This window comes from Phacochoerus africanus, chromosome 8 (assembly GCF_016906955.1).
Source record: "Phacochoerus africanus isolate WHEZ1 chromosome 8, ROS_Pafr_v1, whole genome shotgun sequence".
Taxonomy (NCBI): domain Eukaryota; kingdom Metazoa; phylum Chordata; class Mammalia; order Artiodactyla; family Suidae; genus Phacochoerus; species Phacochoerus africanus.
Window position 1 is genome coordinate 89,650,188 of NC_062551.1, and position 23,200 is coordinate 89,673,387.

At 48.6% G+C, this 23,200-nt stretch overlaps 1 protein-coding gene across 1 annotated transcript in view; it reads right to left on the minus strand.

The window, feature by feature from the left end:
• Positions 1 to 23,200, minus strand: part of CSMD2 (CUB and Sushi multiple domains 2) — a 648,967-nt gene that overhangs the window by 287,769 nt on the left and 337,998 nt on the right. Inside the window, exons 11-12 of the mRNA XM_047793175.1 lie at positions 7,099 to 7,202; positions 3,025 to 3,137 (exon numbers count right to left, since the gene is read on the minus strand). Of these exons, the coding sequence (XP_047649131.1) occupies positions 3,025 to 3,137; positions 7,099 to 7,202 (217 nt within the window). The remainder of the gene's footprint in view (positions 1 to 3,024; positions 3,138 to 7,098; positions 7,203 to 23,200) is intronic.

The following is a 23,200-nucleotide window of genomic DNA, read 5'->3' on the forward strand; positions in this document are numbered from 1 at the left end:
TTTCCCACATAACAACCCTTCAAATATTTGGACACAACTCTTCAGTCTCCCTTGAGACCACTTTCCCCCAAATAAGCACTCAGGGGGCCATTAACCTTTTTCACTGGCCTGGACTTTAAGTCCTCTCCTTTATCCATCTCAAGCTGAGGTCCCCACATCTATGCCCGATGCTCTGACGCCTGATCAGGGTAGAATAAAGCACAGCTCACTCCCTGGGATCAATGCTAGTAGCTCATTTTTTGAACCTTCAAACAGGACTTGGTATTTCTTTTCCCACTCCATCTTATCCTGGGAATTGAGCCAACTGCTCTCTCTCCCTTGAGATCTTTCTGCACACTGTCTGCTGACTGCTGTACCATCATCGCCCTCAAGCCCGTGTTACTTTTGTCTTTGCTGAGCCGCGGATCAAATGTGGAAAGGTTAGGGGGAATGTAGATGACACAGAATCATCCTCCGCCCCCCACTTCTGGAAATGTTCACTCCCGAATATCCGTAGATGTTCAGAAACGGGGAAACCTTCGAAACTTCAATTCTAAACCCATTCCCACTTCCAAAGAAGTGAGGGCAGGGCCTGGACCTGAATCACCGTCTCTGGATGGCTTGGCTGGTGCTCCTTCCATGGCCTCAGAGCTGCAGGTATGTAGCTTTATGTTTCAGAAGAGCCCATTCATTAACTACCTTTGGCTCACTCCCTAGTTACTCACTAATCACCTTGTAACTCACACCGTTTTGTTTTCACATTCTTTATCTAAACTGAATCTTCACAGAAGCCCCGTGACCAATGGTGTATCATTACCTCTGTTTCACAGGTCAAGAAACAAAGCCTTAGAGAGGCTCCCAGGCCTGCCACGGAGCTAGAAAGTGACAGAGCTAGGATTTGAACTTGGCACTTGTCACCCAACAAGTGGTCTTTAGCTGCTGTCTGGTCTCCCTGAGATGCATGCTTCCTCCTCTTGGAACACAGCACCCATCACCTTACCCCCAGGGGACATATCCTGGTTTGACCATGTTCCTGCAGGAAAGAAGAGCTGGCCTTCTGTGGCAGATTGAATCATGTTCACCCAAAGATGTGCTAAATAAATCCTCACCCCTGGTCCCTGTGCAGGTGACCTCATCTGGAAATAGGGTCTCTGCAGAAGTAATCAAGTTAAGGTGAGGTGGGCCCCAAGTCCAATATGACTGGGCTCCTTATAAGATGAGGAGAGAGAGACACACAGGGTTGTGTGTGACCACAGAGGCAGAGATTAGAAAGATGTAGCTACAAGCTCCCGATCGCTGGCCACCACCAGAGGCTAAGAAGAAGCCAGGGAGCTTCTACCCCAAGTCTCAGAGGGAGCACAGTCCTTCTGATGCCCTGAGTTCAGACTTCAGCCACCAGAACTAGGAGCAAATGCAGTCCTGTTGTTGAAGTCATCCAGGCTGTGATACTTTGTTAGGGCAGCCCTAGGACACAGATATGCCTCCTGTGAACCCAGTCTGGTGACGGAGTGCAGGTCCTGGTGCAGGAAGAGCCCTTGGTCCACTGGGGCTTGGTGACACATGCTGGGGGATCAAGAGTCCTCTGGAGTTGCTCCCCCCAAATCATCCTGAATAGGGAGAACGATTGGGTCTCTGTATCGGGGGGGATGCCTTCTCTCCCCTGCCATGGCCCCCTGTCTCTCTAGCAGCCACCTCGTCATTTTAAAGACTTAAAGTTGGAGTTCCCGTCGTGGCGCAGTGGTTAACGAATCCGACTAGGAACCATGAGGTTGCGGGTTCGGTCCCTGCCCTTGCTCAGTGGGTTAAGGATCCGGCGTTGCCGTGAGCTGTGGTGTAGGTTGCAGATGCGGCTCAGATCCTGTGTTGCTGTGGCTCTGGCGTAGGCCAGTGGCTACAGCTCCGATTCAACCCCTAGCCTGGGAACCTCCATATGCCATGGGAGCGGCCCAAGAGATAGCAAACAGACAAAAAAAAAAAAAAAAGACTTAAAGCTCACTTTTTTTTCTTACTTTTAGGCACATGGACGGTCCCAGGCTAGGGGTTGAGTTGGAGCTGCAGCCACAAGCCTACGCCACAGCCACAGTGACATGGGATCCGAGCTGTATCTGCAACCTACACCACAGCACATGGCAACACCGGATCCTTCACCCACTGAGCGAGGCCAGGGATGGAATCTGCACCCTCATGGACATGATGTCAGGTGCTTAACCTGCTGAGCCACAGTGGGAACTCTCTCCCTTTCTTGATAAAGCCTGTCTCCATGCCCCAGAAAGGATGGCTGCCCCTTCTCTGTGCTCACCCTGGCTCTGTTGGCTGCAATCATCTTGCTTTAATGACAGCTCATGTGTTTCCTCCTCTGACTGTAAAAGTCCAGGCCCCTTGCAGCAAGTCTCATGTATCTGTTCCCCTAGTGCCAGCCCAGGCTGGGATACCTACCAGGGCCTTGACAAATGCTTGGGGATGGCCTTTGCCCCCCTTTCCGTGGGGGTCTGCACGAGCAGTCATAGACCAACAGAGGCTTTGGCAGTGCACGGAGGGGTCATAGTGACCGTCTCTCTCGGGCCCCAGCGTTTGCTCTTCCCTCAATGTCTGTCCCCACCAAGACCTGAAGGTCACCCTTGTGCGCATTCTCCTCAAGTCACCAATGGTGCGTGTCTGTCCCCAGCTCTGTGCACATAGTCACTCATCACTCTGACACTCAAAGAGTAGCCTGAGAATCTACCATCTCCAGTCTAAAGATCTGAAAAAACAACCAAGGCTCAGAAAGCTTATGGGACCTTTCAAAGGTCACACAAGCCAGGTATCAACTGGGGATGGAACTGATGCATGTGCCTGGGGCTGCAGGCCAGCCTTCTAAGTGATTTATCCCAGATAATCCTTAAAACAGCCCAGGAGACCCACTGGAGAAGGAGGCTGGGGCTTAGAGAAGTGGAATCACGTGCCTAAGGAGAGGAAGCTAGTGCTGGGCAACGCCAGGACTTGGACCCAGGGCTTGCTGACACCCGACCCCAGTGTCTGACTCATTGGTTCCCCAAGAGCAGTTACCTTCGTAAGAAGCCTTGAAGCCTAGGGAGCTGCCGCTGCCGTCGGTCTGGAAGAGGAGCCACATTTGATGGTTGGTGCTGACGATGAGATCCGGGACCGAGTTACCTGTCAGGCTATCGGGAGAGAGAGATTTAGAGGCGTGCACCCCATCATGGCACCCCAAGAGAATGACTGTGTGAGCGACCCCATCTAAAGGACTATCTTGGAGCCAGGCCCACTTGGGCAAATTCTGGGCCCCCAATGTTTCTGCACTGAGCCCAGCAGCTCATGCACATGAGTTGGGAGACTCAGTGTCACCCCGCTTTGGCCACAGGCAGAGCTTGCACCTCAGCCACAACTCCCCAGCCCAGAGTCCTGGGCTCAGAGGAGAGATCAGTGTCTGCACTTGCTCAGGACAGCTGGAGCCAGAGCTAATCAGGGGGTGTGGCTGCACTCCTGCAACCTCTGTCTCTCGTGTGAACTCTATGGCAGAAAAGACACAGACAGAGGGAGTTCCTGTTGTGGTGCAGCGGGGATGAATCCGACGAGTATCCATGAAGATTTGGGGTTGATCCCTGACCTCGCTCAGTGGGCTGGGGATCTGGCATTGCTGTGAGCTGTGGTGTAGGTCGCAGACACGGCTCAGATCCTGCATTGCTATGGCTGTGGCATAGGCCGGCAGTTGTAGCTCTGATTCAACCCCTATCCTGGGAATCTCCATTTGCTGCCAGTGTGGCCCTAAAAAGGAAAAAAAAAAAAGACAGACAGAAACCTACTTCCCCAGTTGGGACCCAGCCATGTACGTATGTATGTATGTATGTACTTAGGGCTGCACCCATGGCATATGGAAGTTCCCAAGCTAGGGGCTGAATCAGAGCTGTAGCTGCCGGCCTAGACCACAGCCACAGCAATTCGGGATCCAAGCCATGTCTGTGACCTACACTGCAGCTCAAGGCAACACCAGATTGTTAACCCACTAAAGGGGGCCAGGGACTGAACCCGCATCCTCATGGATACTAGTTAGGTTTGTTACTGCTGAACCACAATGGGAACTCCCCAGTTATGCCTTTTAATGAGGCGTCTCCTTCCATTCCAGTAGGAGACACGAGGCTGAAAACACAGCAGCCACCCCAGGCCACATTCTTTCTGAAGAAGAGCGTTTAAGCATGGAGAGGATTCTGATTCAACTCACATTTACCAGGTACCTACCCAGGTCAGACAATTTCCCTCCCATGATCTCATTATCCCCAGCGCAAAGCGGGCAGTGGCTTTCTCAAGGTCAGCCTGCTGGACAGAGGCAGAGCCAGAGTCCACCGCGTAGGCTGGGGTTTCCAGAAGAAACCTGGCCTCCTTTTCCTGCTGAGACCAGAAACACTGCCAGCACAGATGGGGTGTGGAGGGTTGTGGAGGGGGTGACTGGATTAATGGTCCCTAATTTCTGCTCCACAGCTTAAGGGGGGCTGTGGAGTGGGCTGCAGAGATATGATGAGTATGACATGAGTGTCATGGGGGTGGAGCTGGGCTAGACCACCGGGGACAACCCAGCCTGGCCTGTGTGACCTCCTTGGGCTGGGGGCCCTGACTTCTATAAGGAGTAAGGATTGACTTCTTGGTGAGCAAGAGAGACAACCGAGACTCTGTTCTTCTCCCTGTGATCCAAAGATGACAACAAAGGCACCCAACCATTTTGCATGTGTTTCCTTGAAGTTTTGAAATTGACACTGGCCTAAAGAGATTTGAGAGGGGGGAGAGGTAGGAGAGCCCCCAGGCTGCTACAGAACTTGTAGGGGTCTCATCTCAAACAGAACTGGTCCAGAGACCTGGATCTGCCATTCATTTGCTGTGGGATCTTGCGCAAGTAGTTGAGCCTCTCTGAGCCTTTTCACTCCATATAAATGTGGGGGTTGACTGGTGCGGTCCCCTAGTGTTTTCAGCTCTGCTCTTCTAGGGTTCTATGACAAAGCACACTGGGGACAAGGGAGGAGGCAGAGTGGGATCCTAGCTTCTTGGGCACATCAAGCTCACGTACCACACAGGTCAGCCCACCAGGGCATGTGAGCGATGGGGCTGCACCAAAAGAAGGGGACAGGGTTGGTCATGATGGGTCATTTATGTGTCAACCTCCTTGGGCCACAAAGTGCACATCTGTGTGGTCAAACATTATTCTGGGTGTTTCTGTGAGGGAAGTTTTGGATGAGATGAACATTTAACTTGGATGACCGAGTCAAACAGACTGCCCTCCGCTGTGAAGGTGGGCCTCGTCCAATCAGTGGAAGAACCGAAGGGCACAAAAGGTGGACTCCCTCCCAAGTAAAAGGGAATTCTTTCTGCATGCCTGTCTTCCAGCTAGGGCACTGTTTTTTTTCCCACCTTGAACCTGAACGGAAACATCAGCTCGTCCTGGGTCTTGAGCCTGCTGGTCTTTACTCTGGAATTACATCTTCAGTGGTCCTGGGTCCCCAGCTTGCAGACTCACCCTGCGGATCTGTGGACTTGCTGCTCTCCACTACCATGCAAGCCAATTCCTTACGATAAATCCCTTCTCCCTCTCTCTCTCTCTCTCTCTCTCTCTCTCTCTATATATATATATATATATATATATACACACACACACATATATATCTCCTATTGGTTCTCTTTCTTTGGAGAACCCTGGCTGATACAATGGAGAGTAGGCAGTTGGGAAGGTGCCCTTCGGGCTGACATTCCACTCCTTTCTCCTGAGAGATCCCAAGTCCCAGCCATGTCACTTGACGTGCTGGGTAATGTCATTCAACTGCCCTAATAGGATCTTTTCCAGGAGAAAGTATAGAAAGCACCCAGGACAGAACAGCTTCTGGATAAGCCAGCTGTTACTGAATGGATATTTCTTTCCTTTTTCTTTTTAGGGTCCTACCTGTGGCATATGGAAGTTCCCAGGCTAGGGGTTGAATGAGAGCTGTAGCTGCTGGCCTACACCACAGCCAGAGCAATGCCAGATCCAAGCCACATCTGTGACCTACAGAGCAGCTTGAGGCAACGGATCCTTAACCCACAGAGCGAGGCCAGGGATGGAACCCACATCCTCATTGATATTAGTCAGGTTCTTAAGCCATTGAGCCACAATGGGAACTCCCTGAGTTGCCATTTCTCATTCAGCATTAAAACCAGATCACGTGAGCCTGGGTGGGAAGGGGTAGGGCATGGGACAGTCATTGACTGACATCAAAAGACATGACCTCAAGAGCTGGTTCTGCCACCCCTCATCTTTTCAGCCTTTGGGGCTCAGTTTCTCCACCTGTTGAACAGGGCTAATAGCACCTTCCTCCCAGGGCTCTGTGGGAATGAAATGAGATCACTGATGTGAAAGTTCCCATCGCAGGGCCTCAGTACGCAGTAGGTCTCCTCCTTCTTGGCGGGGGAGGTGGATACGGTCAGATCTGTCTCTCTGATGCTGGGCAGGAGCGTTCTCCTGCTTTCGTGCCAGCCTAACCACGGTGGGCAAAGGAGGAGCCACATGCCCCCTAAGAGGTGATCCCCAGTGTAATGGAAGCCAGGACAGCCTGACCTGGTCATTTGCCTGGACCAGACCACATCAAACCAGCCTCTCTGGGCTCAGAAGACGTGGTCACTATACCCACGTGCTCCCAATTCCCTGAAACCCTCCATGTTCCAGATAGTTCAGAGCATGCAGGGAAATGAGCAAAACACTTTCATTGTCTCTGTTAGAAGGCAGACCACCAAATGCACATGGCCACGAGGAAAAACTCCTGGGGGCAGAAGCAGGGTCTGCACTGACCCAGACAGCCCAGGGCCCTGCTCCAGGTGCAGATGCCAAACCTCTGTTTCCCCTGCTCCCTCCCGAGGGACTGTTCCTTGTATGCACTTGCCCTGGGAATGTGGCCCAGAGCTCCATTTTCCTCGGCTGGAGTGGAGAGAGATGGAAGGACTGTTGCTGAAACCAGTAGTGCTATAGGACACCTGTCCTTGTCACAGGCTGGTGGCAGGGAGTGGGGTCAGGGGGGACCAGGTGGGACTTGGCCAGCCACTCCCACCGCCCTCAGCCAAGGTGTGCAGGCTCCTCCCCCTTCCCACCACCAGTTCCACTTCACTCACATGTAGAGAACTGTCTTCTGGTCCCCATCCTGCCCTCCGTCCCCGACTGTGAGGGTGTCGTAGCCTCTCTCCAGGTCAAACTCCTCAAAGGCCAGCTTGATCACCTAGGGAGGGAGCCGGGATTAGGGAGCAGGCAGGAGCTGCCAGGAGGGACCGCCACAGCCATGAGGATAACGAGAAGTTGCCTCATTAGGTCCCAGTGCCCAGAGCACCCAAGACACCACCCACAGGCCCTCGATCCACACCAGCTTTCTGAGTGTGAACTTTTTTCTCTCTGGGCCATAGAGTCTCTGGGGTCCCCTGATGTTTTCCAAAGATGATCACGGCACATCTGGCCAATTCTGGGGGCTGTCATGGCAACATCAGGCACATCTGGCCGACTGTGAGATGATTAGACTCTTCCTTCATGCCTGAATGCATAGAAATCCCCGCGGAATTGGTGGCAAATTTTCAGGCCACATGTGGAATCTCAGCTATCTGGTCCCGGGGGACCTGCAGAAGTTTCTCTCAGCCTCTCCTCTGCCTGCTTTTCGCCATCCACTGGTTTATTTTTTGATTAAATGAATGTTCCGGGAAAGAGATTTCGACAAGATGCTTCTCTCTTAACTTTGGTCCTGCCTTCCACAGATATGAAGCACTCACCACATGCCACCCTAGGAGGTGGGCGTATCAACAGGGAGCACGACATGGGCCCTGTCCTCGGTGAACAGGGAGACGGAAAAGTAAACTGATAACTGCAATGCCAGGTGACAGATGCTACAGTGAGGGCTTGCAGATCTCAGAGCCTTGTCGGGGGGCGGGAGTCGGGAGCAGTGTGGGCGGGGGCTGTTCACGATGGGGGTTGTGGTCTGAGAATTTGGAAGGTTATGGAAGACAGCCAAGTCAAAGGGGGATGCTGGGACAGGAGGGGTCAGGTACACAAGGGCTGAGCTGGGGCAGAGATGGAACGTTTCAGAACAAATAGTCAGCATCTTGTCAACTGTACGTCCACAAACAGCACAGCTGGCAGGCCGCCTTGCTCTGGGGGACAATGTGGATGGGCCCTCAGTGCAAGGAGATGACTCAAAAACGCTTGGAATTTGAGATGTTTGCCTGGAGCTAAGTCCAAAGGGTTTCGTGGTCTCCCCTGCCCCAAACGGCTGGGGTTCATCCTGGGGGGGAGGGACAGAGGGTCTTGCACAGTGGGTGGCAGGGACACCTAAGTGCTGGAGAATGTAGGTCTGGGTGCTCAGGTGGAAAATGCAGAAGGGAGGCTGGGGGCGGTGAGGACAGCTCGAGGCTTCTGTGGCAGTTAAGTGAGCGATGCAGGGGGGCAGGAGGGGTGGAAGAGAGACAGGGCCTGACATCTTTAGGGCCGTGTGATTGGATGGATATGGAAGGATCGGGATGACTTGCGGGTTTCGGGTTTGGGCAACTGGGTGCTGGGTGACAGTGCTAGTCACGAAGACAGGACACACAGAGGCCCCTCTCCTAACATCTAGTCTCCGTCTCTTGTCTGCTTCAGTCTGGCCTCAAGGCAATGGAGATGCTCAGTCCCCCAGTAGGGAGGCTGGAGGTGCTTCTTTGTTTTCTATTCTATAACCCAGGGACTAGAGAATTCCCGTGGATCATCCTTCCTAGCTGTGCAGGCTTTCCCTGTCCAAACCAAACAGCCCCTCGGAGGGAAGCTCCCCCAGGGGATCTTCAGGTACCTCAGCAGGAAACCTGTGCAGCCCTTGGGCACGAGCCCAGTACAGTGTGTGCAGGCTCCCCACCTCTAGCACACTCACGGGGACGAGGGGGTCCCCCTGGCTGGGAGGAGGCTGGAGGAGGCTTCCTGGAGGAGATGAAGCCCAGGCTGTTTGCGAAATGGAGTGGAGCTCAATAAATGGAGAAGGAAGGGGAAGCCGGTCCTGCCTTCCAGAAAGATGTTGCCATTTCCTGCGCCCCGGCTCCCCTGGCCATGTCTCCACATCCTTGAGCTCTTGGTCAAGTGCTCCCTGACTGCCCTTCCTCCTTGCTCTGTGTCAGGACTTACCTGTGACTGACCTGGCAACTGGTCTTCCACCATACCATGAGCCCCCTGGAGGGCAGGGGCCAGGTCTCATGGCCTCTGACCTGCCAGCATCCACTGGTGTGCGAGGCACGTGCCAGGGGCTCAGACAATGTTGAATAGGAGAAAGCTTTCCAAACTTTTCCTGACTCTCCAGTGTGGATGGATTGCCAGGCTCTTGGACCCCTCACAGGAGATACCATCTAGAACAAAGGTGGGCAGACTGTTCCCTTAAAGGGCCAGGGAGTAAATATTTGCCCCTGTGCATTCCATCTGATGTCCGTCGCAGAGACCCAGCTTTGCTGTCACAGGATGAATGGAGCCATGGCTGCGTACACCCAAGTAGCATGTACAGCCCTAACCCACGTACAAGCATGTGCATATGAATGGGTGTGGTTGTGTTCCAATAAAAGTTTGCAAAAACAAGCAATGAACTGGATTTGGCTCGAGGTGGTATTTTGCTGACCCCGGGTCTGGGAGAGTCTTTGAGACACTTAATCACGGTTTTTGAACATCTCTTGAGAGATCTCGTCACTGTAAGAGCTGACACTCATAATGTACTTGACTCTGTTCTGAGCCCTTTATACTCATCAACTCACGTAAGACTCACAACAACAACAGCCGCTATGAATACCTCCATTTTACACATGGGAAAGCCCAGGCACAGAGATGTTAGGCCACTTGCCTGAGATCACACAGCTAAGTGGTAGAACTGGGACTCATCAGGCAGCCAGGGGCCAGGCTCTTTGCCATGCTCGCTGCACTCCAGCGAGGTCTCAGGTCCCCAGATAGGGACCATGACTTATCCTCCCAACCCCCCCTCAGCTCTTTTTTCTGGACCCACAGAGACCCAGCTCAGTCAACACTTGGTCATAAAATACTGCAAGGCCAGTCATGCCTTCTGCAGACGGAGGGGCCTGGCTTCTGCAGGGAGTCAGGGTCCTGGCTGTACATTCTTGCCATTGTCACCAGCCAGCTCGCCAAGCCACCACCAAAACAGGGAGCATGTGATTAGTAGGTCTATAATGGGAACACATTGCTTTGAAGGCCAGAACCCAGAGCCTTGAAGTGATTTACATCACCGATTAGAGCAGCCACTGATGTGAGCTGCATTTTAGAGCGTCTGACCTTAACAGAGGAGCTAATTACACCAAGTAGCTGGACAACACGCACCCCGTTGAAGCTTTGGGATGGGCCGCAGTGCACAATGTACTGGTGCTTTCATTCCCCCCACCCCCCCCTTCTCTTTGGCCCTTGTTTAAAGACAGGATCCTATAATGATTCATTAAGTAACATGCAGATCCAACAAGCTGGACAGTGTTTTTCTGGGACAGGAGAGTGGCAGTGCATGAAATAGGCATGATCAAAGAGGCACGTGTGCACACAGCTCAGACACCCAATTTGCACCCATTAGGTAAATGAATGAACGGACCCTTCACTAGGATATAATTACCGAGCACCTGCCCCATGCTGAGCACCGAGCTAGCTGCTTCCCATAAGTTATCTCACTCGCCTGACAACTGAGAAGAGAATCTAAATGCCGAGGGCACCGCGCAGATGGTGAGTGCCGGAGGGTGGCAAAGGAGGGAGAGATGAAAGGCAGTCGGATGGGGGAGGAGGTGGGTGTGCTGGGCCCTGCAGGATGGAGAAGGGTGTGGGCTCCATCTGGGAGATGCTCTGAGCGGAGGACAGGGGAATGAGGAGCAGGGAGGGCAGCCGAAGTGGGGGAGGGGAGGGAGGTGTGGCCTGGCTGAGTCTGCACTTGGCTTTGCCTGGCAGGTCAGAGTGGGCTCGAGGGTGAAGTTGAGAGGATGCTATAGCTTGGCATGGAGGAAGGGTTGGAGGTAGAAAGACCTGCTGGGAGGTGGATCCAGGGTCCAGGGGTGGGAGGAGGCTTAGGGGAGCCTGGGTCTGTGTTCATTGTGGGGAGGGAGTGCGGCTGGGAAAGGGAGTCTTGGAGACCACAGCTTACTGCACACAGCTGCCTTTCCCGAGAACCAGGGGGGACGGGAGAGGGACCATGGAGGGTGCCCGCCCTGGTCCTGGAGGACATATCTTGCTTCCTGATCACTGTCCAGCACCAGTCAAAGGACAGGGATCCCAGTGGTGCCAGCTTGTGCCCAAGGCCTTGGTGGGGCTGCAGAGGATCTGAGAGCCCACAGGCTTATTTTGGGAATTGGGCCACATCTGGCCTGTGGCCTGTTTTGGTTTGGCCCCTTGAGTTAAGAGGTGTGTTTACATTTTTAAAGGCTTAAAAAATAAATAAATAAACCACTATGAAGAAGGACATGCAACAGAAACCTCACATGGTTCTCAAAGCCTAAAATAGTTATTATCTGGCTCTTTACCAAAACCATTTGCTGACCACTAGCCTAGGGCAATGGTTTTCAAACTGGGTTCCTAGGCACCCCAGGGTTCCATAAATGTACTACAAGGCACAAAGAAAGGTGGGGAAAGAACCAGAGGGGCCAGGGCCTTTCTCCAGCCAAAGCAGCTCCTTTAGATCTGGTTCATGTTTTGGGATTCTGTGACAGATAACAGCGAGTGGTTCACTCAATGTCCCTCCCACTCTTGACCCATTCTTTTTTTTTTTTTTTTTTTATGGCCACACCCTCAGCATATGGACGTTCCCAGGCTAGGGGTTGAATTGGAGATGCAGCTGCCAGCCTACACCACGGCTACAGCAACACGCCAGATCCGAGCTGCCTCTGCGACCTACACGGCAGCTTGTGGCAATGCCGAATCTTTAACTCATGGAGAGAGGCCCGGGATCAAACCTCACCGACACTATGTTGGGTTCCTAACCCACCGAGCCACAATGGGAATTCCTGTTTACCCATTCTTTTTTTTTTTTTTTGTCTTTTCGCTATTTCTTTGGGCCGCTCCCGCGGCATATGGAGGTTCTCAGGCTAGGGGTCTAATCGGAGCTGTAGCCACTGGCCTACGCCAGAGCCATAGCAATGCGGGATCCGAGCCTCATCTGCAACCTACACCACAGCTCACGGCAACACCGGATCGTTAACCCACTGAGCAAGGGCAGGGACCGAACCTGCAACCTCATGGTTCCTAGTCGGATTCGTTACCACTGCGCCACGATGGGAACTCCTACCCATTCTTAATAGCTTTGTCTGAAGAGTACAGTGTAGCTGGCTAACCTGAGAACTAAGGATAGTGAAGTGACAGGATGCTAAGCGTGAGCCACAAGCTGAGAAGTCCTCAGGGCATTTTTCCCACCTTTCTCCTTGTTTTCCTGGACTACAGATGTGAGGACAGAGATGGAGCAGCCTTCTTGTGATCATGAGGACAAGAGCCACATGCAAGAAATGGCGGAGGGGAAAATAGGAGATGCTGGAGGACACTGAGAGCACTGCCAGACCAGCCTGGAAGTCTTCCCTCTGCACCTTTGGGATGGGAGGGAAATAATCTGTTTTGGTTCAGCTTCTGCTGAGCCGTTTTCTGCAACTGACGGCCAATTGTGACCGAATGACGATGGGTTCTGAAGAAAGGCTTCATCACCTGCGGAAGAGTTTACCAACTCTTGACCCTCAGGATAAAGCTCAGCTTCTCAGCAGGGAAATGCTAGGTTTACACGGCCTGCCTCTGCCCCTTCCCAGCGGGTCAGCTCCCCATTGCTGGGCTCTAGGCCTGCTTCTCTATTCCCCCTCAGGGTACATCTCTGGGCTCCTGAGGGCTGACCCTGGCCTCCCCTCTTGCCTCTGTTGCCTAATGCTGCTGTCAGACCATTAGCTCCCTGAAAGGAAGGGCCCTCCCTTTCCCCAGGCACGGCCTGCATGGTGACTCCAGCCCAGATCTTGCCGAGGGCCCAGGGCAGGGCTGGATCCCACGGGCTCTTGCGGTGGGGAGGAGGGGAGGCCCATGGAGGGGCTGGTGCGACCCCTCAGGAGTTCAAGCAGAGAGGCCTCCAAGCGCCTCTGAAGAAGGCTTTTGAGGATGCTGGTTAAGACAGCCGAGGGGCAGAGGTGGAGAAACTTTGTCAGAGATTCTGGAACTTAGGTCACCACCTCAGGTTTAATTTTGGTGGCTCCAAGAGTAGTAAGTCTTTTCATCCATTCATTTGCTCAGGGATTGGTGGATTCATTTATTTATTCCACAGTGAATATGCTCTTGACATGTTCTGGGCTTTGGAGAGGCAACAGCAGCAAGGACCATCACGGCCACTGCCCTGAGGCCTCACAGTCTAGAAGAAGAGATATGCAGCCCAGTGTGTTAGTGCTGAAATCAGGGGAGCACAGGAGGGGGCAAATGAGAGGGACACAAAGTCCCGGCTAGAGCGGGGACCGGGCCTTATCTTTGCGAATAGAGGAGGGCATGCGGGCACGGGCCCAGCCAGCTCTAAGGAAGAGGCACACCAAGATATGCTGTGACATGAAGACAACTGTGAAAGGAAAGGGATCTGGGTGAGGACTTGGAGGGGCCAGCGAGGGTCCCTCTAGGGTGGTCCAGTCATGAGGACTGGGCTGTAGGGGCACTGAGGGAAAACCTCTCTGATCACCAGCCAGCATCTCGCCTAGGGCCTAGCACAGACAGCGCGAGAGTCAATGTTTGCTGAATGAATAAGTGAGTGAACACATGGGCCACGTATGGGTTCCTGACATTTGCACGAGAGTGATCACTGCCTGGAGAGTCATTTCTCAGTTCTTTGGGTCTACGAAGGGAAGAGTGACACTGATACTCCCCAAGGAGTGAATAATCAAGCCGCTGTTATCTTTGGCTTTGAAGTTCTTGAGATGCACTTCCTTTCTCTCCCTTCCAGGCCTTTCCTTCTCCCGTGCCTCCTCCCCCGACTCCCTCCCAACTGTCTCTCTCCTTCTCTCTGGCCTGCCTTTTACTTCATTTCTAGCAAAGGAGGATTAGCAGTCCAGATCAAACCCAGCGAGGCTCACCTGCAAATTGAATCATGTGTCTTGAGTTCCTAACTGAGAAGCTGGGAAAGGCCGATGTGTGTAGGGAGGGGACATGGACGCAGGACTGGGTTTCAGGCCTGACCATGGAAATTTCATCAGTCACGTCTTTGCTGATGCTGAGCGGAAAGGCTCTAACAGGAGGAGGCTCTGGGGCCCCCTGCGGGCGGGGCCCCACCCAAGGAGCCTCGTGATGCAGGCAGGTCTCCTCCATCAGGTAGGAAGGGAGTCAAACAGCTACTGGGCTCCTCTGCTGGGTACTGTGCTAACGGCAGGAGAAATAAACCAGAGGGCATCCCTGCTTTCAGGACGCTGATGAGCTATGGGGGCAAGAACTTCTCAAGGCCATGCAAGGTCATCAACAGGAGCTGAGGAACAGAGGCGGGACCAAGACCTGGGGGAATTAGGAATTAGTGGTCTCTGAACCGTGTCTCAAAAGGGGATGGGAATTTGCTGGGAGGAGAAGGGAAGGGGCACTTGGATAGGATGCCCTGGAAGAAGGTCTTAAAGGGCCAGGGCCATCAATGTGCCAGAAGTTCAGGGTGGTTGAGGCCGGGGCTGCCTGAGGGGGCTGGGGCAGGTGGGCCCTGCGTGCTTTGCTGGGAGGGAAGAGGGTTGTTATTTATGACACAAGCTAGGCTGGTCTGAACCACTAGGGTGCTGGTCTGAACCACTAGGGTGCTGAGTTCCTTTCGTGGCTCAGTGGTTAACGAATCCGACTAGGAACCATGAGGTTGCGGGTTCGATCCCTGGCCTCACTCAGTGGGTTAAGGATCCGGCGTTGCCGTGAGCTGTGGTGTGGGTTGCAGACGCAGCTCGGATCTCGCGTTGCTGTGGCTCTGGCGTAGGTCGGTGGCTACAGCTCTGATTAAACCCCTAGCCTGGGAACCTTCATATGCTGCGGGAGCGGCTCTAGAAAAAGCCAAAAAGCCTATATATATATATATCTTCTAAGTTCCCACCCCAGAGCCATTGAATCCGATCTTTGAGGAAAAATCTTTGGAATTTCTGTCTTTACAGTCCCTCCAAGTATTTCTGATGATTAACCAAATTTGAGGAGTGTTATTGTCAGCAGAATGACTATAAAAACTAAGCTAGCCCAAGTGCCCAAGGCAGGACTCGCGTATCTCAAGGCCGCCCAGTCTAAGGGAGCATGGGTGCTGCGTACTGAGTCGGTCAGTGCCACTGGCTCTGAGCCTTCTTTTCTCTTTTCTCTGGATGGACTAGGGTGGCTTTAATTGTTTTATTCTTACTGAGGAGAGACACACCTGACACCTGCCTCCCCAACAGAACTCAGTTCTAGTTCCCACAGTGAAGAGCTGCATAGGCTCTGGGTGCTCGGTCAAGGCTGGTACCTTGACATTGGGTCTCAGCCATTCCCACGCCAGATCATCTTTTGGACCTTCGTATTGCTCTTGGGGGCCCTCGTCCCTGGAACATTCCCAGCTCTCTCTCAAGCTCAAGCAGGAAAGGTCCTGCAAAAGGGATGAAATTCCAGGGAGAGTCCTCGTGCCCACACATGCACAGTTCCCTGGGATGCATAATCATCCATGATTATATGGAGACCCAGGGACATAGGTCCTAGTCTCCACCCCTGCAGGCAAAACTCTCAGCGCCTTCTCCCGACAGCGCGGTCCTCCACCTGTTCCATGTGGAAGGAACCCCCGCATTCTCAGCCCAGTTGGCCTCTCACTCTCTCTAGATCCTCCCGTCCCTCATCACCCTCTTCCCCAAGTCTTTGCTCTCTTCTTGTGCGCTTGCTTCACCCTCAGCCTGGGAACATACTCAAAATCCCAATAGCCTAAACAAACACCCCCGAGGCAGCCCAAAGCTCTCTGTTCACAAGAGCCCACCCCTGTACCCTTTTTCCTTTTCTCATTTCATCATGAAGTTGTCAAAAGGGCTGTCTACATGCCTGGCCTCTAGAGCTCCCCCCTCATCCATTCACTCCCCCCCCACTGTTGTTTCTACCCCCCAAGCTCCACTGAAAGGTCTTCTTCCAAAGCCCAAAGCCACAGTCTCTTTCCAGTCCTTCTCCAACAGGACCCTGTTCATCACGGCCATCGTCAGGTGGATCCTGGCAGGAAACTCTTCCTGATTTGCAGCCTCATTGACTGTTCTTTCTGTTTCTCTCACTGGATCTCCTTCATCTTTAAGGATGGAGTCCCCAGATCCCTCCCGAATCTTCTCACTCTCTGCTCTTTCCACTCCTTATGCTTCTGTTTCCAATCGTGTGCTGATGAACTAACACAAATCTCTCTCGAATCCAAATTGATCCAGTTTTCAATCAGTGTATCCCAGTATCATTGGATGAAACACAGGCATGTCAAAGGTGCCACGTGTCCTTCCTGACTGCCGCCAAGCATGTTCCTCCTTTTGCAAACCTTTTAAAGCCTCCCATTGGTCCCAGTGAGAAGGCACCGAGTCATCATCCAGCTGTGCGATGAATGTGTACTAAGTGCCTACTGCATGCTAGGAACTCTGTTGGTCACTTGGGACACAACGCTGACTGAGACCTTTCTTCCTCCATCCTTACATCCAATCAGCCACTAAGTTCCATCACCTTCCTTAAATTCCCTTAAGTCTGTCTCCCCCACCAGGTTTCCAAAGCCTTGGTTGGTCAATGACCCTGTTTTTGGAACTTAGGTAACTGTTTCAGATTCCTCACTAGTCTGACTCCCTCCAGTATTCCTAATATCTCTACTGCTGCCAGAGGAATCTTTAAAAATTCAGACCTTCCTGCTACTGCTCCAGTTCAGGAGAAAGGGTGGACCTCATCCTTCTCAAGGCTGATCCTGGTACTGTTAGCCCCCATCCCTCCCATCTACTCTGAGACTTTGTTTCATCCAGCAGGACAGCACAGCTACTTAAGTTCATGGGCAAAGACTGGGTTTAAATCCCAGTGCTGCCACTTACAGGTTATGTGCTATGACTAAGCTTCCTAACCTTGAACCTTGCTGTGATTCAGTTTCTTCTTCCATCAAATGGATCTTTTAAAACCTAATTAATTGTGCTGTGAAGAGAATGAGACAGAGTCATTTCTACAGAAGGCTTTAGCTCAGTGCTTGGCACATGATGGGCATTCAACAAGAGATAACTATGATTGTTATTACCAACAGCCTAGCCCTTCTACCCTAAAAAGTCTATTTCAGGATAAAACCAAAGCCTCTTTACCAAGCCTGTGGGTTCACTATGATCTAGATCTTGCTGACTTCCCCAGCCTCACTTTGGCATAGGCATGTTGAGTGATTTTCAATTCTATTTTAAACCTCAGTGCCTTTGCATGTGTGTCCACTCTGAGATATTCACTTCTAAGCCTACTCATCCTTAAGACTTGGTTCAAACGTCGCCTCCTCTGGGAAACATTCCCTGACCTGGCAGTTAGCAGCTCCTTTCTAGATTTTCTCATCATACTCTGGACACACCTCCACTAGCACTTATGCAAACTCCAGCTCTATATTTACACGCATGTCTTCTCTCCTGTGTGCATGTTCCTCAAGGGCAGAGATCACGCCAATGGTCGAAGAACAAATAAATGCTCATCTTATAAAACAGTGTGAACTTGGAGAGGCTGTGATTTTTGCTGAAGGAGATGCCCCAAAGGTGACTGAAAGCAGGCTTTGGATGCATGTGTATCTCTCTGTGGGCCAGTGAACAGGGGTAGGAACACACTAAGCATTTTCCCTGCTGTTTGCAGGAAGGCAGTTCTGATTCCATGGTCTTAGACTTTAAGTATCTATACTTACACCCTCCTTCCTGCACTGTATGCTCCCTGGCTCTTCTCCTACATGGTGTCAGTAAGGAAATCCCTTCAGCCTCTCTGGGCTCCCTTGGAACTCCTTGAAGCCTAAGAACCAATGAAGATGCTGAGAACACTCTTCTATACAACTTGACTTGGAAGGAGTGCCCTTCCGAAGGACTGGCTTCAGAACCCTGAGCTGGTGTGCCCTCCTTCAGGGCATGCGGAGTAGTGACCAATGTGAGGCCCCTGACCTCCACATACCAGCCAAGACTAGGACTTCTGCGGGTATATCAAGCTATTTCTCAGAAAATTTTCAGGCCTTACCTACACTTTCCCCTGTACCTCACCTTCAGGTTCAAAAGAATACAGAAGTAAGTATCTTTAACAATGCCCCAGACAGAGCCTTCCAGTCGACAACTTAATAACTCCATGGTAGAAGGTCCTTCGTCTAGGTTAGCCTCCATCTCCATCCCTGTGTGGCTGCAGCATCCTTCTCCATTGGCTAGGTTCATCATCACATGGTTTGATAAAATAGGAATCTTTCTTTGTAAAATGACTTGCAGAGGAAATCCGTTTCCAGTGTTCTAAGGACTGTGGTCCTAGGTATTCAATATATATTTTTTTTTCTTTTTAGGGCTGCACCTGCAGCATATGGAAGTTTCCAGGCTAGGGGTCAAATCAGAGCTGCAGCTTCCAGCCTACACCACAGCCACAGCAATGCCAGATCCAAGCCACATCTGTGACCTACACCTCAGCCTGTGGCAATGCCAGATCCTTAATCCACTGAGTGAGGCCAGGGATGGAACCCACATCCTCATGGGTACTAGTCAGAGTCTTAACCCACTAAGCCACAATGAGGATTCTGGTCCTAGGCATTCTTGAGAAAATTTTAAAATGTTGATTAAAATTTAAAAAGAAAAAAAAAAAGCTTTTTGTAAGTTAGTAAGTATAATGAACTCTGTGGGTTAAAGGATCTGGCATGGCTGTGAGCTGCAGTGTAGGTTGCAGATAGGGCCTGGATCCAGCGTTGCCGTGGCTGTGGCACAGGCCAGCAGCTACAGCTCTGATTCAGCCCCTAGCCCGGGAACTTTCATATGCTGCAGGTGTGTCCCTAAAAAGAAAAAGAAAAAAATGGGTGAAGTAGAGCTTTGGTTTTCAGGGCCTTGAAGAGAAGAGGGAGTAGGAGAAAAGGTCAGGGCCCATCAGGGTTGAGGCCTCTCGTATGACAGCCCTGAACAAAGCGGAGCTAGTTAAAGCTGCACTCTTAGTGTGAGTAGGAACCAGCAATAAGGCTACCTTCCTTCTCCTGGGGCACTGCTACCCTCTGGGTGGATCAGGAGGCTGATTATTTATCTCAGACCTTGACACGGAGTGAACAGCAAGCAGAAAACTTCCCCTGAGACTCCATCACAATAAGTCTGCCTTCACATGGGTTTGCAGCCTTTAGATTACTTGGGTGGTTTGAAAGCTTCATACTGAAAATTTAGTCTGAACTGAGTAGAAGCAAATATATCACCTTCTCCTCAAGTCTGAAAGAATTTCCACAAATGTATGATTCTAATCACATCGTCAAAAATTACAAAACAAAGAAAGAGACATGATGGTTCTGGGGGCCAGAGGTGAGAAACAACAGGCAACAGAGTGAGACTTGCAAAGATTTCACATACTGGGATTAACAGACACAGAACATTAAAAAATATGTTTAATATATTTAAGTAAAGAAAGATTTAAACATATGTGTAAGGAGCAAGAGAGTATAAAATAAAATCAAAAAGCATGTCAAAAAGGAACAAGTAGGGCTACATAAACTGAAAACGATATTTGAAATTAAAATATATCGTCAGTGAATGAATTCAACAGCCATTGAATTCAGTTATACATAACTGAATTGGAATTACTGAATAGAATGAAAGAGAGAAAATGATGGAAGTTAAGAAACAAAGAAGATAGAATGAGGAATATTAATGTGCCTCGTCAGACTTCCAGAAGCAAGAAAAGAGAGAGAATAACGGAAAGACAACAGTTAAACAATAAAGGCTAAAAATTTTCCCAAACTGATGAAAGATGAAGTCCACAGATTCAAGAAACTTAATAAAATAAAGTAAGATAAATACTACAAGTAGGCATATGATAGTGAAACTTGTAGGGCACTAAAAACGAGGAAAAGACCATAATGGCAGCCAGAGGAATGTCATACAAAGGAATGACAATAAACTTGCAGCAACAATGAAAGCTAGAAGACACTGGAATAATATTTCCATGTGCAAAAACCATTTAATTATTAACCAAGAATCAATTATCTCATGCATGCCAATGTTCTTTCAAAAACAAGGAGGGAAGAGACATTTTAACACAAAGCAAGAATTAAGAAAGTTTGTCATCAACAGGAAAATAAATTCTAAAGCATGTACTTTGGACAGAAAGAAATTAATTCCATAGAGAAGGACTGATGTGCAAGAAGGAAAAGTGAACAAAGTAGCAGTAAATGTGTGAGTAAATCAAAATCGACATTGGTTTGGTTTTATTAAACAATAATAAGAATGTCTTCTGAGCAAATGCAGGGCAACATGAAAATATACACACACCATAGAGTGTGAATTGGGAGGGAGTAATTAAAGCCATAGTGTTTTAAGACTTCTGACTTTTTAGGAGGAATATAAAATTATTATTTACACTAGACTTTATTAAGTATGCATATCCATATTTCTTAGGTAACCATACAAGAATAGAAATGGTTGTATCATTGAAATGGCCTAACTTTTCTAGTTAAAAGATAGATTGTCAGGGTAGATTTTTAAAAATCCAGCTAAACAGAGGTCATATATAAAGCATAAGAAAGAAGAAAGGTTTAAAGCAAGAGAATAGAAAAGATTTACCAGACAAAAACTAAAAGAAAGCTAACATAATAGGTCAAAAACATTACTATAGATGAAGACAGTCATTACATAATTATTTTTGAAAAAGTTCAACTCACCAGAAAGATGCACAATTCTCAACTTGCATGCTTTAATAACAAAGTCTCAAAATATACAAAGTAAAAAATTGATAGAACTTCAAGGAATAATAGATAAACCCACCGTCACAGTGGGAGGTTTTAATATGCCTCCCAATCAAGAAGACAAAATCAATGAAGATATAAAAGATATAAGCACAATTAACAAGCTTGATGTAATGTATATGTTATAATTTAAAAACTGGAAAATATACAGTTTATTTTTTCAAGCACACACGGAATATATATGAAAAATGACCATTTCTGGTTCGAAAAGCAATTCTCAACAAATTTCAAGTGATTCAACTACAGACAATTTTCTCTGACCACAAGCTTTAGAATTGGTAAAAAAAAAAAAAAAAAATCAGCTGGAAAAATCCTTCATTTAGAAATTAAGAAATATTTCTAAATAACTTATGGTTGAAGATGAAAGGTAATGGAATTGGAAAATATTCAGAAGTAAACCATAGTAAAATACTAAACAAGAAAACCTGTGGGAATGTAGCCAAATAATTTTGAGGGAAATTTAAAGCCTTAGATGCTTAAATAGGGTGGAAAAGTCATTAAGGATTAAAATTAAGATGCTAACAAAAGAATAGTAGAACAAACCTAAATATAATAGAAGAAAAATACAGATAGTAGACATTGATGAAATAGAAAATAAAAATATTAAAAGAAGTATTAAAAAAGACAAACTCAGTCTTTGAAAAAAATAACAAAATGTGAACTGTCTGGCAATACTGATTAAAAAAATACAAAATGAGAAATTAAAAAGGGTTTAAAGATATAATAAGAGATAATATGCATATTTTTATAACCAATAAACTTGAAAATTTAATAAAATGGACTCAAGAATAAAAATAATCTAAATAGTTCTTTAGTCATTAAAAATATTGTATACAGTTTAAAACTCTTCCAATAAAGGAACACCAGGCCTAGAGAGTTTGCTGAAAAGTTCCACCAAATTTTTAAGGCAAAAGTAATTTCAATCTTCCACTAATAATGCCATAGGGGAGTTCCCGTCGTGGCGCAGTGGTTAACGAATCCGACTAGGAACCATGAGGTTGTGGGTTTGGCCCCGCCCTTGCTCAGTGGGTTAACGATCCGGCGTTGCCGTGAGCTGTGGTGTAGGTTGCAGACGTGGCACGGATCCCGCGTTGCTGTGGCTCTGGCATAGGCTGGTAGCTGCAGCTCCGATTTGACCCCTAGCCTGGGAACCTCCATATGCCGTGGGAACGGCCCAAGAAATGACAAAAAGGCAAAAAAAAATAATAATAATAGTAATGCCATAGGATAGAAAGAGAGAAAACAATCATTGTATGAGGCAAGCAATATCTTGACACAGAAATTTGGTGTGTGTGTGTGTGTGTGTGTACACAAAACAGATGAAATTACTAGATGAAATATTAGCAAATCAAATATAGGCATATTTAAAAATGATAATACTAAATGACCAGGTTGGGTTTAATCCTAGGAATGCAAGATTGGATTAACATTATAGAAATCAACCAGTGGAATTCACCACAGAGGAGAATAAAGGAGAAAATCATATGATTCTATCAGTAGATATAGAAAGGTGCTTAAAAAAATTCAAAATCCATTCACTATAAAGGACAGAAAGAAATTAATTCCATAGAGAAGGACTAGGGTTAGAAAAGAACTATAATTTTTAAAAAAGACTTCAGCAAGCATAATACTGAATGGTGAAAAAGTAAAACATTCTGTTTAACACCAAACAATGGCAAAAGTGCCCACCATAATCACAATGATTTAACATTATACTGGAGGTTCTAGTGAGAACACTGGGGCAAGAAAAAGGTTGAAGAAAACGTACAGGAATCGAAAAGGAAGAAATAAAACCATCATTCTTTAGAGATGATGACTGCCTTATGTAGAAAACCCCAAAGAATTCGCAGATAAATTTTTACAGCAGAGTTGCTATACACAAAAATTAAACTTAAAAATTAATTGCATGTCTAACCACTATGCAAGAACAGGAGGAAAATGCAATTTTAAAAGACATGATTTATAAAAGCAACAGCAAATATCGGATATCTAGTAATAAACACATTAAGAAATATATAAGATTTGTAGTGGGAAAAAAATTACTCAAGTTTATTGACAGCCATTAAAGAAGCCCTAAGTAAATAAAGATATACCATATTCATGGACTGGGAGACTCAGTATCACAAAGATATCAGTTCTTCTCCAATTTATCTGTGGTTTTGATATAATTAAAGATTCCAACAGATGATTGTGTGGACTTGGCAAGATATTTGTAAAATTTATAAGAGAACAAAGGGCATGTTATAGGAAAAAAAACTACTAAATGAGAAATAAAGATGTCAAAAGATGTATGTCGCCATCTAAAATAACACACAACACAGATAAATCTTAAGGACATAATTTTGAGT